The 17,357-nt window shown below is 32.1% G+C and overlaps 1 protein-coding gene across 2 annotated transcripts in view; it reads left to right on the top strand.

Moving 5' to 3' along the window:
* Positions 1-17,357, top strand: part of ZNF638 (zinc finger protein 638) — a 64,694-nt gene that overhangs the window by 25,814 nt on the left and 21,523 nt on the right. For both annotated transcript variants that reach the window (XM_072937579.1, XM_072937580.1), the window contains 10 exons: positions 595-717; positions 6,830-6,888; positions 7,113-7,165; positions 9,793-9,843; positions 11,684-11,755; positions 12,539-12,625; positions 12,892-12,960; positions 13,343-13,380; positions 14,724-14,855; positions 16,935-17,063. In XM_072937579.1, the coding sequence (XP_072793680.1) occupies positions 595-717; positions 6,830-6,888; positions 7,113-7,165; positions 9,793-9,843; positions 11,684-11,755; positions 12,539-12,625; positions 12,892-12,960; positions 13,343-13,380; positions 14,724-14,855; positions 16,935-17,063 (813 nt within the window). The remainder of the gene's footprint in view (positions 1-594; positions 718-6,829; positions 6,889-7,112; positions 7,166-9,792; positions 9,844-11,683; positions 11,756-12,538; positions 12,626-12,891; positions 12,961-13,342; positions 13,381-14,723; positions 14,856-16,934; positions 17,064-17,357) is intronic.

The raw sequence follows: 17,357 nt of genomic DNA, 5'->3' as shown, positions 1-17,357 counted from the left end.
TGGATGTGTTCAAAAATAACTATTTACGAAAACAAGTGGCAGGCCATAGTTTGCCATCCATTGCCTTAGTGCATCAGTAATGTCATGGTGAAAAAATGATTTTGTTTGTACGGTATTTTTTACATAGCTTTATTCCTGCAACTCACATAATTAAAAGTTCACCAAAAGTACGAACCTTAGACTAAGCAGAACATAAAATTGTGAGATAAGACAAGAGAACATAGTTGGTATTGTTTTCTTTGTTGCAAGAAGTCTTAAAAATGTCAAACTTACAGCATCTAGAACAGATCCGATCCTGCCTTCTCTCTGATTTTTTAGTGAGCCTTGCCTTCCCATTTTTTATTGTTCCATGATCCTGCCATGGACCACTGCTTCCCTCTTACCTTGGTGATGTAAGGTTAATATCTGTAAGGTTAAATATCTGTTTCTTATGTGAAAGCATCCTAAAGATCAGAGTACACTTTAGCAAAACAAAAAGACGTAAAAGCAACCAGGACTTGAGGTAATTTCATAGTTTTATGTTCCACAAAGAAATGCTATACAGAGAATTTTAAAGTAGATTATTGACTAAAAATGGAATACTTTTTATTTTAGGCTTACTTAGAAATGGAATTTAAAGAGGCAATTACTGCAGTCATGAAATACATTGAAACAACACCTCTTCTGATAAAAGGGAAAAGTGTGAAAATATGTGTTCCAGGAAAGAAAAAATCACAGGTAAACTGGATTTAGATCTTATATGGTTTGTTGTTGATCAGTTTAACTTTTAAAAGTATGGCACATACAGAAAAATGCATAAAACACAAATGTTCACTCCGCAGATTGTGTATAAATTCAGATACACTGAACTTAGCAACTTCTTTGTGTGTGTATATATATATATATATTGCACTAAAAACATTACCATTAAATGATAAGCAACAGACTAGGAGAAAATACTTAACAGAATTAACAGACGTCTATGAAACCTCTACCTAGGTCACAGACTATAGCATTAACAATATCTTGGAAGCCCCTTGCATTTTTCTGAATCCTTACACCTTCTCTTCTGCCTCATAGTAACCCCAATTTGGTTTCTAATACCATAGTTGAGTATTCCCTGTTTTGAACCTTGTATAAACAGAATCGTAGAGTATATATTCCTTTGGGCCTTTTACTTCTTTAGAAGTATCAATGTTTATGAGTTTTCTCTTTGTAGATAATTTTCTATGCTTTAGTTTATTTATCCATAGATAATGTCTATAAAAGTGCTTTAAAATCTCCACTAAGTTTTGCTTTGTGTTTGTGTGTTCTTTTTTTTTTATTTTCTTATTTGCTGAAGAATGCCTGCTTTGAAGCACACATTTTTCATTCAGTTACTTGATTTGGAGGTCAAACCATGTTAGTACATACAGATTTTCATCATTCTTTTAAAGTTCTGTGTGTTATTACTTTGTATGAATATACTACAGGTATTTTGCCAGTTCCTTATAGATTTAGGTTGTTCCTAATTTTTCATTATTGTAAACAGGACTTTAGTTAACTTCCTTGTGTATGGCTTTCACAGGCCTTTGTACACATTTATGATAGTGTTTTTTTAAGTCGATATCTACAGTGGAATTGCTGGGTTATAGGATATCCAGAAGTAAGTAATATCAGACTGCCGGTTATATAGCTATTATAATTTACAGTCTGATAATATGTGTGAGTACTGGTGTTTCTGTATTATCAATGACATCATAATATTAAAATCTTTAATATTAAGTTTTAAATTCTGGCATGTAAAAAATGATATCTAGTTTTAAGTTGCATTTCCTGAGTATATTGAACTTCAGCATCTTTCAATATGATTATTAGTTATTTCTATTACTGTTTTAGTGAGTTGTGTAGACCTTCTCACATTTTTCTTTTGGGTCATTTTCCTTTTTAAAAATATTTTGTCTGAAGTTGTTCAATACCCTAGATACTAATTTTGTATTATGCATGAGAAGTATTTTCTTTTAGTCTTACTTGTATGTATGCATGTATAAAGTTTTAAATTTCAGTGCACTCAAGTTTATTCCTCCTAATGGCTTTTGCTTTTTTTCTTTTGTCTTATTTTAGAATATCTTCTTTATACCAGTGCCAAAAAGATACTGCTTCCTTCCTCCTTTATTTATTTATTTATTTAAAAAAAATTTTTTTTTTTTTAATGGCGACACTGGGGATTGAACTCAGGACCTTGTGCCTGCTAGGCACACAATCTACCACTCAGCTGTACCCTTCCCTCCATTATTTTTTAAGTCTATGATAGGTGATACTATGTGTGGGATGACTACTGTTTCCAAAATGGGTAACCAGTTGACCCAACACCATTAATTTGTACTTCCTCATTGATTTGAAAAGCTGTCTTTATGTGTATAAGTTACCCTATACACACAGATCTGTTTCAGTCTGTTTATTTTTGTATGAATCCTGTGTGGTTTCAGTTATTATTAACAATTATAACTTTATAATATTTGCCTATTTTTCTAATAGGATCCTTTTTCTTTATATTAAAATTTATTTTGGTTAATCTTGAAATTTATTCCTGCCTATTAGTTTTAGAATCAGGTTAAGTTCACTGAAAAAATCTTGCTGGAAGTTTAATTGATACTATATTGAATTTGTCTTTACAATACTGAGTCTTTCTGTCCAAAAACCTGGCTTATCTCTCCATTTACTTAGATTTCATTTAGTGTCCCTCAGAAAGTTCTGTATTTTTTTCTATAACATTCGTTTGTTACGTTTCCATAATGTACATTTTGGAGGAGGTGTTACATTTATTTCTTACTTACATTTATTTGTATATATCATAAACAGTATTTCAGTCATGATTAGAGAAAGGAGTTTTATTTTTTGTGTTTCTTATGTTTTCTGATTAGTTACTACTAGAGGAACCCATCATCCTAGTTTATTAACACTTACTATGTACATGCCCATCCCATTGTCCCATTGTCCTGATTTGAATATGAATTACATGGTGACCCTAGTTATTACAATTAAGAATTTCTTTCATTTCCGACTAACAGAAGACTTCACCAGTGGTATATTAAACAAATAAGAGGTTTATTTATCTTATAACAGGAAATTTGCAGATAGGTGGTCCAATACTGGTACAGCAACTCCAAAATATCTTCAGGAACCCAGCCTTTTTTTTTTTGTGCTCCACTATCTTTAGCATCAACCTCATCATAAGATGGTTGCTGTATCTTCTGGCATTATTTCTGTCTTCTAAACAGAAAAAAGGAATGAAAAGAACAGAATGGATTCTCCCCACCTCCACCCTTCCCCCAGAAGAAGAAGTTCCCCAGCAGCTTTTACCTACATTTGATTTACTAGAACTGTGACACATAGCTACCTCTAGTTGCAGAGGGGGGTAAGGGGAAGCAGGAATTGAATGCATAATTTAAGAATTTAAACTTTATCCTGTAGACAGTTAAATGTTAATTACAGGTTTTTAACAAGGCTGGGACATAACGAAATGGATGGATTAGAAAGATTCATTAGGAAGTGATTTGCGGAATGAATTAGTTGGGTAAATGACTGAAGGCAAAGAAAGCTTAGATTGATTAAAATAGAGAAGAGAAAAGATGACTGGAGTCCATTTAGAAGACTCAGCTAGCCAGCCAGACTATTATAGTAATAGTAACGGTTTGGGGGTAGATTAGTAACCCAGAATAGAAAGGAGAAATAGCTTATAGCAGTGATTCTCAAGCAAGACCTGCTGATCATTAAATGTGGAGAACTGGGGAGATTGGTCTTCTTTAATTCTAAGAAGTTTAATATGGGAAAATAGGTGAGTAAGGATACATTTAGGGTATTAGAGTATTTCAAACATATTAAAATAATTCTCTTGGATGACTTCTTTATAAGGTTGGTAAGGCAGCAACTTAAGTCGAATAGCACAGTTGTATTTACTACTTTGATTTTCATAGTAATGAATGGGGTGAGTACTAGCACTGGGAACATGAAAACATGTCACCTATCTGTCCAAAACATTGATGTTCTTCAATTAAATATGGTTTGGATGGTGCTGAATTGAAGAAGCCTCAGAGGGCTAACTCATGACTTCTCTGTTGTGATAGAGCAAAATGCCTCAGGATTGACTAGAGGGGACCCCCTGCAGAACTCTGGTTATGGCTTTTTCAGGTTAGGAGTATGTGGACAGTCTTCTTTGGCCTGTTATCACAGGGGAAGACATCAAGTTTTCCTATCAGAGAAAGCACAAAATAGGCTAAAAATTCAAACGAGGAGAAAAAAGGGCAGTGCTATAGCTTTCTTGGTCTCTATCTTAATTTTGGCGTAAATAGTCAAAACCGCAACAAAACTTTTCTACTCACATTTGATATTTATGTTAGGACTGCCTTTGACACTGGCTGTGATTCATAGAACATTCTCTTCATTTTGCTACTTCTTGGAATCAATAATGAAATGTTAGAGAAAAGGTAAAAATTTCCCACATCCCTGTATTTAAGCCTGAAGGATTAAAATATGGGTCGGCATAACTCTGACAAACTCAATAACCTTGTCTTTAATTATAAGTCAGCATAGACCTCAGTCCTTAACAATAATTCTTAACCTTTTTTGAGCTACTCTCTCCATCACCACTACCTATAATCTGCTGAAAGCAAGCTTTTTTTTTTTTCCCAGAGAAATGGACACATGTTTATACTCACAAAATTTTCCTTAAAGGAGCAAAAAGCCCTTGATATAGAAAAAAGTATAATCAGATTTTTCAACAAACAAAACCTTTGCAACTATAAAATAGTGCTGAACTCAACCCTTTGCAAAAACAAACAAAAAAAAGATTTAAAAATTTTTAATGGTCTTCAGCAAGATTAACAGGACATTACATCTAAAACCTAAAGCATGCAGTCAGCTAAGATGTAAGAAGACTGCATGGAAATAAACAGTGCTGGGAGGCAGTGAGCAATAGTTTGAGAGTTACAGAAAATCCAGTGAATAATAAAGAGAGAAGACAAAGAGATACGGCCAATTCAGGAGAGTTTGATTTCATTTTATTTCAAAAACTATTAAACATCTGTTATGTGTCAGGCATTGTGGTATCTGTAGAAGATGTAGTGATGAACAAGGTGAATGTACTTCCATCCTTCTTAGCGCTTTCAGTTTATTAGGGAATGTTAAAAATTGTAAAATCATGAAGAGGAAGGGCATGACGGTTTCATCTAGGAGACCCACCTGCAAATAACTGGAATTCCAGAAAGAGGACACCACTGAAATACTGGTGAATATTTTAAATTTCATAGATATAAAGGTACAAGCTATAGTAATCCAGGAAAAAAAAGGCAGAAAGTATAAATGCAAACAGGAGTAGTCTAGCCTCAGATAGCCTAGCAACACATTCTCAAGAATGAATAGGAAAAAGATTGAGTAGTTGTAATTCAGTACATGCGTTTCAAGTCAGATCCTAAGTTGTGTTAGGACAGTATTCTCAGACGTGCATGAGCTTAGAGAACATTTCACCTGTATATCTTTCCTAAAATAGTGCTTTTATAAAAATGAACTTAAGTGGAGAAGTTATGACATAAAATGATGGGTAATGAGTAATGAAATCATTTAACCATGAAGCCTAAACAGTCATATCTTTATAAAATAACATAAATTGTAAAAAAAAAAGTCAATTAAAATTAAAAACTGTAATTTTGGTCTAAAATGTGTTATTAAAATTGGCATGTAAGCCAAGGGGTAAGGGCTCTTAAATTTATACAGAATAAATCAATAGTTTCAAATTTCTTTTAAAACTAAAGATACCCATTAGTAGAATAGAAGTAGGAGGATGAATGTCTTCTAAACCATTGGAGTGAGGAAGGTATTTGGGATAAAATCCTACATAGCACAAAAGGAAATGGCAAGGATGCCCCAAACAAACAGAAAACATGACAATTAAAATTAAGTTCAGATCAATTTTACACGTATTTATTGAATGTTCACTAATTGTCAAGCATGATTTTAAGCACTGGAGATAGAGTAGTGAAGAAGAGAAAGACCACAAGGAAATTAAAAGTACATACATACTATGTCTGTTAGCAACAAGTGCTGTGGAGAAAAATAACAAGAAAAGGAAAACAGAAGTGCTCTTGTCAGGGAAGGAGGAGCTGTGCAACTTTCAGTAAGGCAGTGATGGAGGTCTCATTGAAAAGGTGGTATGTGAGCAAACTGTTCCCTGGATTGAGAGCATTCCAGAGAGAAGGAACAGCAACTGCAAAATGCTTCTGAGGTCCATGCCTACGTAGCTTGTATGAGGAGTGTAAAGGGTGCTTGGGATTAGAACTAGAGAAGGATAGGTGGTTTGTGGGTAGAGTGGGTGGAGAGTGTGGTGTAAACTCTGACGTATTGGCTTTTTCTCTGAGTGTGATGAAAAGTTTTTGAGTTTAGGAATGGCGTGATCAATCTGGTTCTACCTTAAGAATGGAGTGAGAGTGGGTGAAAAGGCAAGGACAGAAGCAGAGACTGTTACGAGGCTATTGTAGTAATTAAAGCAAAAGATGGGGGTAGATTGGACCAGGGTGATAGCAGTTAGACATCAGAAATGTTATAGCACTGTTTGAAATAATGTGTTTGGAAAATACTGATAAGAAAATGTAGATAAGTGATAAAAGACAGGATGTGAAATTACACTGTATGATCATGAATTGAAGAAAATATTTTAATCTTATCTATAAATAGAAAAAGGTAATTAGCATTTATTCTTTAGGAAAATTTTAGATTTTTTGTGTGTATATATTTCTTAATGCTTTTGTGTATTTTCTAAATAGCCTTTTATAATCAGGGAAGAAGCTAAATTCTTCAAAATACTTTTCCTTTATAGAACAAAGAGGTGAAGAAAAAGATGTCAGATTCAAAGAAAACAGCTGCATCTACTTTAAAGTAAGTAAATCCATGATTTCCTGTGTGAGAATGAATATGCATATGAATTAAATTTTAATTTTTACAACTACATTTTTAATACCTTTTATCGCCATGACTCCAGTTTAAATGGGACATTGTTAAAGTTGAACTATTTTAAACTTTTTTATATTTAAGCTTTGCATCTTTAGAAGTTTTAGAAGTTAGAATTTCATTCTGTGTTAAAGTTTTTCTTCTTTTAATAGAAAAGATACAGATGCTTCCAAAGCTGTTGAAACTGTGACTTCAGCCTCTGGTAGTAAGTTGTTACTTTTAATACTCCTCCAAATGAGTATATTTTGTCAGTTTACTAGAAACTTCTTGCAAGATGGTGCTAGGAAAACATTATTTATTGTGCTTTAGTGGAAGGGACCTGCATTGGCTCCTGTATTAGGCTTGTGATTAGTATTTAGTACTGTTTAATTATGAAGTCTCTTCTGGAATAAATTTAAGGACTCAGTGAGAATGAGTGAATGGGTGAATGAATGAACAAACCATGGTATATACCTACTACCAGTCAGCAATTAAAAAGGAATGAATTATTGATACGTGTAACAACTTGGATTATAGAGAAATAATGCTGTTTGAAAAAATCAATCAAAAAATTTATGTATTGTAAGCTTTCATTTACATAACATTCTTGAGATGATAAAACTAAAGAGATAGAGAACAAATCAGTGGTGGTCAGGGCTTGAGGAAGAAGGAGGGAGGGAGGTAGCTGTCTCTGTAAGTGAGTACTAGGAAAGACCCCTGTGGTGGAACTGTTCTGTATCTTGACTGGTGGTCACAGTAATCTTCACGTAGATGATAGAATTTCATAGAACTAAATATACATTGAGCATATGTAGCCTGGGGAAATTTGAGTGTAAATTGTATCAATGTCAGTTTCCTATTTGCAATATACTACTTAGTTATGCAAAATATTGCCATTAGAAGAAACTCCTTAAAGTGTATATGGGATCTCTTCCTGTTATTTCTTAGAAGGCCATGTGAATTTACAATAATCTCAAAATTAAAAGTTAAAGAAATGGTTTAAAATGCTGATAAAGCTATCATAGTAAATTGAAGCTGTAGATCAGTTTCATTTGATGTAAAGTTCTTAAGTAAAATTTTAGCATATAATATCTGGAAGTACATTAAATGAATAATGTACCATGCCCAAGAGGGGGTCATATCAGAAATATAAAGACGGTTCAAAGCTAAGACATTTGTCAGTTCAGTTTACTATCTTAAATAGAGAAATAAGTGCGAAATTCTTAAAAGTAGATGACTACTTCCTTAATATGATAGAATGTTTGTGTAACATACTTTGATTTATGTACATACAGACACATGTATCAAGTCAAAAGCCAACGTATGCTTAAGAGTAAAACAGCAGAAGCGTTCCCATTAAGGTTGGGAACAAAACAAAGGATACCATTCATCATATCTATGAGTTAACATAAATATTGTTCTGAAACTAGTAGCCATTACCCAGCACACTGCAAGCAAGAGGCATACAAAATGGAAAGTATGATAAAACATCATTTGCATTATTTGATGGAAAACGCAACAGAGTCTATTGAAATGCTATTAAATATAATTAGCCATCTTAATTCTCTAAAATACTTTAAAAGTTTTAATTGCTTTATTAGATAAATGGAGTAACCATTTATATACTAATAAAATACTCCATATACAATAATAAGAAAGGTAAAAGCTATGAAAAGAAAACCTAAATACTAAGAGGCATAAAATAAGGCTTAAATAAGAAAACAGTTCATTATTGGATAAAAAGCTCTATTAGAATATGCCTTTTTTCTTATATTAAAACATAAATATTAGGAACCTAGTAAAAAAACCAACTGAATTAAAGTAAGATTTTTTTAAAACTCTGTAAGCTGATTATAAAGTTTATACACAGAGTAGACAGGAAAATTCTGCAAAGGAAGAGTAATTAGGACAGACTAGTACTGAGAGATACTAAAATATATTACAAAGTTAAATATTTATATAGTATCAAACAGCTGCATAAATAGACAAAAGATCAGTAAAACAGAAGAGATTCTAGATATTCCTCCAAACGTGGAATATCAGCAAATCATTATGGTAATATTTCATATTAGCAGGGAAAAGATTAATTATTCATTAAACTGACTAGCCTCTTTGTAAAGGTAATGCACTTGTAATATCAGAATAAATTAGCAAGATCAAAGATTTAATGTGATACATAGATGGTAATTTAAAGTGTTGAAAGAAAATGTGGAGGGTTTTTTGGTTTATTTTTAATTTCACAATGAGAAAGCCCTCCCCTATCAGGAAGACACTGACTACAGGAAAAGTATATTTGTATAAGTATTTTTGCATAACTGTTTTCTTAAAAATTGTTACCTCTGTAATACAGGCTAACTTTCTTAATATGTAAAAACCTCAACAACCCAAAAGATAAATTAGCAAATATTAAGAATAGGCAGATCACAAAGAAATAGAGATGAACTACACATATAAAAATTGACATAATTTTACTTAAAATTAAAGAAAAGATTAAATCATACTAGTTTCCATCTCAGATTGGAGTGATTAATAACTTTTCTCACATACTGTGTGTGAAAATGGGGAAGTCACAGTCTTACGTACTATTGATGACAACATTAATTTGTACAACCTTGTTGGAGGGCAATTTAATTTTAATTGTTAAAATTTAAATCTATCCTTTTGTCTCAGCAAGTCCATGTCTAAGAATATATGTATAGGTTATAGTTCCATGGGCATGCAAAGATGAGTACAAGGATGTTTCTTGCAGTGTTTTTTCCAAAATTATTGCCAAGTTAGCTCTTTTCGAAGTCTAAGTGAAAGTCTAAATGATGTTATTTATAATGTATTATTAATATATTTTTCTTATTTTAGCTAAAACTGGACAAACCAAGATATCTGCAGCCAAAATGAATAAATCTTCAGGTATTTTTTTTGTGTGTGTATTAGGATTCTAAGCAGATGAGTTAACTTTAAATTATTTAAGAAGTTTTTGTCAGTAGTCTTGGATTACACGTGACATAGTGTGTGCTGAGTATATACTAACCTTTGAAATTTAGAGTCATCTAGAAGTTTTGAGAAAGTGGGTTTAGTAGATAATGCTCTTTCCTTATAATAATTATCAAAATAATTTAACTGGAAAACTATTTCTCATGGTGAATATGAGAGATATTTCCCTCTTTCTCTTTTATTAAGGTCTTCTCTCTGCTTAATTTTATAAAATAGTCCAGGTAACAACCTTAAATCAAATTATATTCTGTTTGCAGTTTTTATGGGCTATAGTGGGTTTCAAAGTAATTGTTAATTTTTTTTTTCTTCTAGCATTATCCCCTTGTTTTCCCTCCCATTTCTGCTCAATGCTGGTTAATTATTTTCTTAAGTGGATAGAGATCAGTGTATTAAATTGTCTTCCTTATAAAGGTAGAAAGGAAAGGGAGCAGTCTTGAACTAGCAGATACCGTTGTTAATGGCAGATCTGTAGTTTTCATATAGTAGTTTCTTAGAAGCAATAATCTGAGGGAGTCAGGGGTGACTAGAAAACTTGTTTTGAAGATTTATTTAGCAAACACTTTAGTATTACTTTAATAGTAAGTTTATGGGAGTCATTGGTGGAGATTTGGGGGAGCGGGTGCTAAAACCGTTAAGTGTTAGAAATTAATTCTGGATAGTTTTTCTTCAGTTCTAGTCCTCAGTTACAAATAGTAAAGTGAATTGGCTTGTGGTGGTGAAACACCTTAAGTGCTTACTGGGGCTGAGGTTACTGCTGTGTGACAAACCTTGGAAATGACTAAGAAATGACTAGTTAAGTGACAACCTGTAAGGATTGGTATTTTCTCTTTTTGACCAAAAATTAAGATCTGTCTTTAGATATAAAGGGTGGTTTTATAAACAACTGATTTTTGTAGATGTCAATAATTCTTTTTATTTGTTTGATAACTTTTCGAAAGCATAATCATATTCTCACAAAAAGTCATGTTAGGTTGTTAGGACAATTACCACTCTTGTTTGTAGACGGGGAGACGTGCACAGAAATCAGTAAAATTTCCCAAGACTTCACTACTTAACTTGGAACTTAACTTGAATTTACTGACTTCTATCCGGGGGTTTTCCCTCATAGTACCTTGCTAGTTGTTGGGAATCCTTATTTTCAGAGCTAAACCTGTCGTTCTCTGAAGGAAAAAGATTTTGGCTCTTTGGCAGTCTTTTTAGTGACGCTTAGATGATTATAGTCTTTATAAGCAACAGTAATATATGCACATATACAAAGAAGGGTCAGAGCAACTTAAATAGTCCTGTTCAGAGAGAGCCCATTAGAAGTAAGTCAAAACCAGTCTTTATGTGGCCTGACCATGATGTAGTATTCTTAAATGCTTTTTGATCAGCTGGGAGCGAAGGAAGCATGGGCTGGCGGGCCCTAAATATAACTGCTTTTGGAACCATTAAAGGCATCAAGGGGTTGTTTCTGTTCTTATAGTTAGTAATTTTGCTTCTAGTTCATTCACACATTTGGAGATTTATTTAATTTGCCCGAATGGCTATTTTTAAGTACTTCAATGGAGAGGTGAATTCTTACGGCAGTGATGTTTCTCTTCCTAACAAACTATCATTTCTAATTTAGCAAATGACCTGTGTCCTAAAGATGACAGCGTTTTATGTTTTGAGTAATATGTAGTCTGTTGCTCTTTAAAATATTTTTTATGAAGTTCTTTGGGGATTGTTGATACTTGTTAAATAAACCAGTTTTGACCAAGCTTTTGTGATTTAGGGAAATCAGCGGGTTCTGTAAAATCTGTGGTAACAGTAGCTGCTAAAGGTAATAAAGCTTCACTCAAAACAGGTAAGACTGTTGGAAAGGAGAGATTATATTGTTTATTCTAAAGTTGCCTTAGAAGAATTAATAAATATGATATCAAAAGCAAATTTTAAATTCATATAATTTGTAGTATCTAATAACGTCTTGAAAAGTTTAGTAGATACTTCTTAGATATTTAAAACCTGACACACGTAAGACTTTTATTTTTTGATGCTTTGGTCTTTGAGAGTATCTGCCATTGCAGATAACATTTTTGACAGCTATATAATCACAGACTGCTCTGCCACTCCCTCCTACAAATTGTTTAATCTTTGTTTTCCTCATTTTAGAGTTGTCACTTCATATTACCTTCCCCAGCTTATACAATTCCTCTGATACTTGTTACTTTAAAGAAGGTTTTCATTCGATGTTGTAAGAATGTACCCTCAATAAAGAAATGGAACACTAAACTATAACATGTTGAAACTAACATGACCATTTATTAATACATTTTTCCAATTGCCTAATGCAATTTTAAAGACCTTTTGTAGAAATTATAAACTACGATTTTTTTCCTGTGAAATTATGATGTGCTTTTGCCATATGAGGATTAAATTTGTGAATCGTTAATGACTCTCAACAAAAATTGTATTTCAGTTTAAATTTACTTTTAATCTTACTGGTAAACAGATACTGAAAATAAATGGAAATATATATGTGGGAAAGAGCTGCTTTTATAATAAAGTTAAGCTACATTTACTAATAGTATGAAACACGCTAATTGATTGAATAGACCTTAAAATAATGGTTCGATTCTACTTTTAAAAGCAAAATCTAGTGGAAAGAAGTCTCTGGAAGTAAAAAAGACTGGAATTGTCAAAAACAAAGACGCCAGTAAACCTGTGATTGTACCAGGTAAGCTTGAAATGCTGTCATTCAGTGCTTTCTTTAAACCCTGTTGGTATACATTCAAGGTATATTTTGAAATCATTGCTTAAAAATCTTCAAAAGGATTGTTTTGTGTTTCAAAGGAAAACTTGTATTAGCTTTGACTTAAATCAAGTCAGCCTGGAAGACTTGAAATTACAAAATAAACTAGCTAATCTTCCTGTTTATAGATTCATTAGTTTAATTTTATTAGTGTGTATTTCTAGACTATTAATGTAGACTATTTCATGCAGAAAACTCTGAAATAAAGACGAATGTGGAAGTCAAAGTCACTGAAAATGGTGCTAAAGAAACTATTTCAGGTAGGTTGATAGAAATTTTATTTTCTTCTCTTACATTTAAAGGTAAAAAATTAAATTTTAAGAAAATAAGATATTTAATTTTGTGTCACGTATATTTTTTTTCAATACCAGGGTCATATTTACGTGAAATTAAGAATGCTACGATTCAGATCTTCACCCTGTCTCTTGATTAGTCTGAAATTTTGTTCTCATAAGAAATAAAACTAAATGTACTATATAAAGCCAGTATAACTTTTGTAGTTATTTCCTATTTAAATTCTCTAATCTTTTGCCCATTGTATACATTTTCATGTAGCTACTGTTTAGTCTATTGTGGAATAAAGTGGGATCTTGATAAATAAAATATATCTGCATGAATTCTTATGTTATTTTCTATCTTAAGCTGCTGCTTTGGAGATCACAGAAAATGAACCAGTTAAGGTCAGTTTTTATATTTTATGTGTTTTTTAAAAGCTTAAGGAATTTTGACACAACATATTTTTCTTACTATAAACCCAGGTAAAAAATGTACAGGATTTGGCATGGTGAAACATCCTGGACATTTGTGATTTTATACATACAGTTTCAGTTCAAAAACCTTGAGTTGTAGAGTAAGTCACAAAAATTTAGGTGCAGATTATCAATAAATGTACACGTTATTGAAGATTACTTTTAACTGAGAAGAAAATGTTAGGCCAGTTAGGTTTTTGAGTAGAGCAATTTGTCATGTTAGAACCAATAGGATTTTATGAAATCTTTTTTTTTTCCACAGAGTCAAATGGGAGATATGTTAACATTTAGAATACCAGTTGTTTTTGTGTTTTTAGAGTAGCAGGTAGGGTTTGCATTTTTATTTTACAAGCAGGAAGTTCACTTTATTGTTTTCTTGTGGTTATATGTCATGAATGTATTAAAATTTCATTAATTTAGATTTTACTGGTTGAAATCTTGAGATCCTTCAGGTGCTAAGGGTAAGTTTATTTTAGACTGGTTGTGCCATTCTTCATGTAGTAACTAATTTACTATTTTCTTTTAGGAAGAATATTTTAAAGCATCAATAGAATATTTTAGGTTTACTTAAAGCACTTTAGAAGGAACCATTTGTGAATGCAATTGATATGCTAGTTAAAAATCATTCTCAGCTGACTTATGAAAATTATAATTTCCCACCCTTTTCCTTCCCAAAAGAAGTCACAAGTTGCCTAATGTATACTTGGGATCACCTTCACATCCACTAAAGGAACAGTTGGCATTATTAATGAGAGTCATCTTGAAGAATAAAATAGATCTGAGAGAAGAGAAGGCAGAAATGAAAGTATTTACTTTATTGTGGGGATTGGGTTATGGAGCGAGGACTCTAAGAGACTGACTAAGCTTCTTTTATATTGCCCAAAGGGGGTTTATTTTGCTCAGTAAGGTAAAAAGATATGCTCAGATTCTGACCTTGAACATGTTAGCATCACAAGGCACAGGAATGACAACAGTATACAAAAGGAAGGAGTTGTAGTTAGATACTGACACACTTGTGTTTTTAAACCTCTTTTTAAGCAGTGGTTGCAAAAGAACCAAAGACCTTGACTAGATGACAGATGGTATGATTGTTGAAATTATTCTGTGTGCTTGAAGAGAGGAAATTTGCATTTTGTTTTGTTTTTAACTTGTAGTTCAGACCAACCTTCTGAATTGATCAGACTTAGTATTAAATACAATTTAAATATTAACATGATCTGCAGTGTTTAAATAGCAGTTCAATTTTAATGTCGACTTTTAAATTTGTTTTGAAGGAAACAGAAGAGATGTGTGTGGTGCTTATTTCTGATTTGCCTAATAAGGGATATTCTGTCGAAGAAGTTTACAACCTAGTAAAACCATTTGGTGGCTTAAAGGATATTTTGATTTTATCATCTCATAAAAAGGTAAGGGTTAAAAATAGTTGTGAATTCATGTGGCTGCAAGCACATTTTGAAAAATGTGCTTCACAAAACTAGGAAGAAAGGGTTTAAAAGCAACACCTCAAAGTAAGCTGTCTCAAGCTAAGACATTTTAAAATGTAAAACACAAATAATCCCTCATTTTAAAAATCCATTATTCCAATCAGACATAGTTTTATGATAGGAAGGATGGATTTCCCCATTAAAGTTCTGCTCAAACGTTTGGTTTAACAGAAGGTATTTTGCATCTTTAATTGTTAATACAGAGTTTTAAACAACTTATAAAATTTTATAGAATACTCTTACTAGTATTTCTGCTGTTTGACCAGTGTACTCAAATGAGAAGTAACCATTTTCAGACTCAGACTAGTGAAGTCATTAGAACTTAGAACAACCTAGATTTATGTGTATGTTTTCAGTTTTCTGTAAGTATATATTGCTTTTGTAATTTTTAAACAAAACAAAATGTATGGTTAATAATAGAACAACTTGTGGAAGGTATTTTATAGGAGGTGAAATTTCAGGCAAGTTTAAATAAAGGAAACAACACTGTTGTGAGTGGTGGAAAGTAGTGTTCTTAAAATAGAAAGGAGTTGATGATCAGTAGAGATTTTTGAGAGCCCAGCCACTGTGCTTAAGAAAACAAAGTAAGAGGGGAGACTGAGTTTAAGTAGTTATATGCAATTTCACTTTATGTTAAAAGTAGATTATTTGAGGCCTTCCTTTTGCCTTTTGAGATGGCTCACACTCTGTCTTTGGAGTGTGTATCTGCTTTTACTTTAAACTGAACACCTACCCCCATGCCTCATGGCCTCTCTGGACTTCTGAGATGTGCCTGCACTCTCTCTATGGAGTGTGCATCTCGCTGAGAAAATCTACCTTCACTCTTAAAAAAAAAAAAGAAGAAAGGTTATTTGAATCATGCACAACTCTGTAAATATATTTAACACTGATGAATTGTACACTTAAACAAGTGAACATTACGATATGTAAACTATATTTCAGTAAAGCTGTTTTTTAGAAAGCACATTATTTGTAATGTTCAGTGATAGATAAGAATAAAAAATGCATTTTTAATGTAAGAATTTTATGTGACAGTACATTGAAATAGGGGGAAATTGTGTGAATCTGGGAATGAATAATTCAAATTCATACTTTGCATCATATACCAAAGTAGATGTCTATATAGATAAATGTGAAGTCCAAATACAGAAAATCTAGATTATTACATGCCCAATTTTGCTTAGAGTTGAGTAGAATTATTAAGTATTTGGAGATTTAATATTTTTCTAGATGTTAGATGGGAAGATATCTGATTTAGTCATACAAACATTTTAAAAATTTGTGAAGCTAAAATTAACATAAAGCAAAATAGAGGTAAAAATTAATTGTGTAAATGGTAAACAAAGGATTTGTTTAAACATGCTATAAAATATTGAAAGTTTAATACATTGGCAATTGACAAAGATAATTCATTTTTTAATTACAACTATAAACAAAAGTATGGGATATTTCTGCCTCATTAATTATCAGACATGTAGAAGAATGTTCAGTCTCTTTACTTACCCAGGTATGACAATTAAAATGCATGGAACTACAGTTTTACACTGTAAACAATGAAATAAAATAACTTGGCAATCATTACATATTTCTTTGGTTCTTTCATTTCTCATATATTTCTCATATTTTGTCAATCATTAAGTTTATTTACTCAGTAACTGTTCACTAAATGTCTTCTACATTCTAGATACTGCTCTAGGCACTAAGGCTACAGTGATGAATAATAAAGATAATTAAGATTTTCCTTACTGTCATTTACTACAATGTCCCTTCTTATTTCTCTGTAATATTGCCTTATGAGTTCAGTCATTCATTATTTCTTGGTTATGGTTGTAATGTTCTAAGTCTATTGACCTCACCTTTCTAAGGAATGCATTTTTTTTATCTTAAAAATATTTACTAAGTTTTTCAGTTCATTTGACTCTTACGTATTAAATTTTTTCAAGAAAAAGTGACTTAATTAAGACATTTATTTTTTCATTCTTGTAATTTCTATTTTAAAAGGCATTTATAGAAATAAGTAGAAAGTCTGCAGATTCTATGGTAAAATTTTATACCTGCTTCCCAATATCAATGGATGGAAATCAACTCTCAATAAGTATGGCTCCTGAAAACATGAATTTAAAAGACGAGGTAAATAATAGACTTAACATCATATTTACTAGAATATTATTAAATTTCTAAATCAAATTTATTGTAGGCTGTTATGTTTTCTAGTTTTCTTCGCTGGGTCGCATATTTTTCCTCAAACAGTGAGAAAGCATCTTCTTGTTTCTCCATACTCTCCCATCTCACTGTTTGAGAGTTACTTCCATATTGAAGGAATATAATCCCTCTTGTATGTTGGAATGGAAAAAAATTGTGAACTACAGCCTGTAGAGAACTCTATTCTTGTCTCCCTGCCATTATCCATCATCCAAACTGGAA

The sequence above is a fragment of the Vicugna pacos genome, chromosome 15 (assembly GCF_048564905.1).
Source record: "Vicugna pacos chromosome 15, VicPac4, whole genome shotgun sequence".
NCBI lineage: Eukaryota > Metazoa > Chordata > Mammalia > Artiodactyla > Camelidae > Vicugna > Vicugna pacos.
Note: the sequence above shows the minus strand (reverse complement) of the source record. Positions and strands in the feature narration are given on the sequence as shown.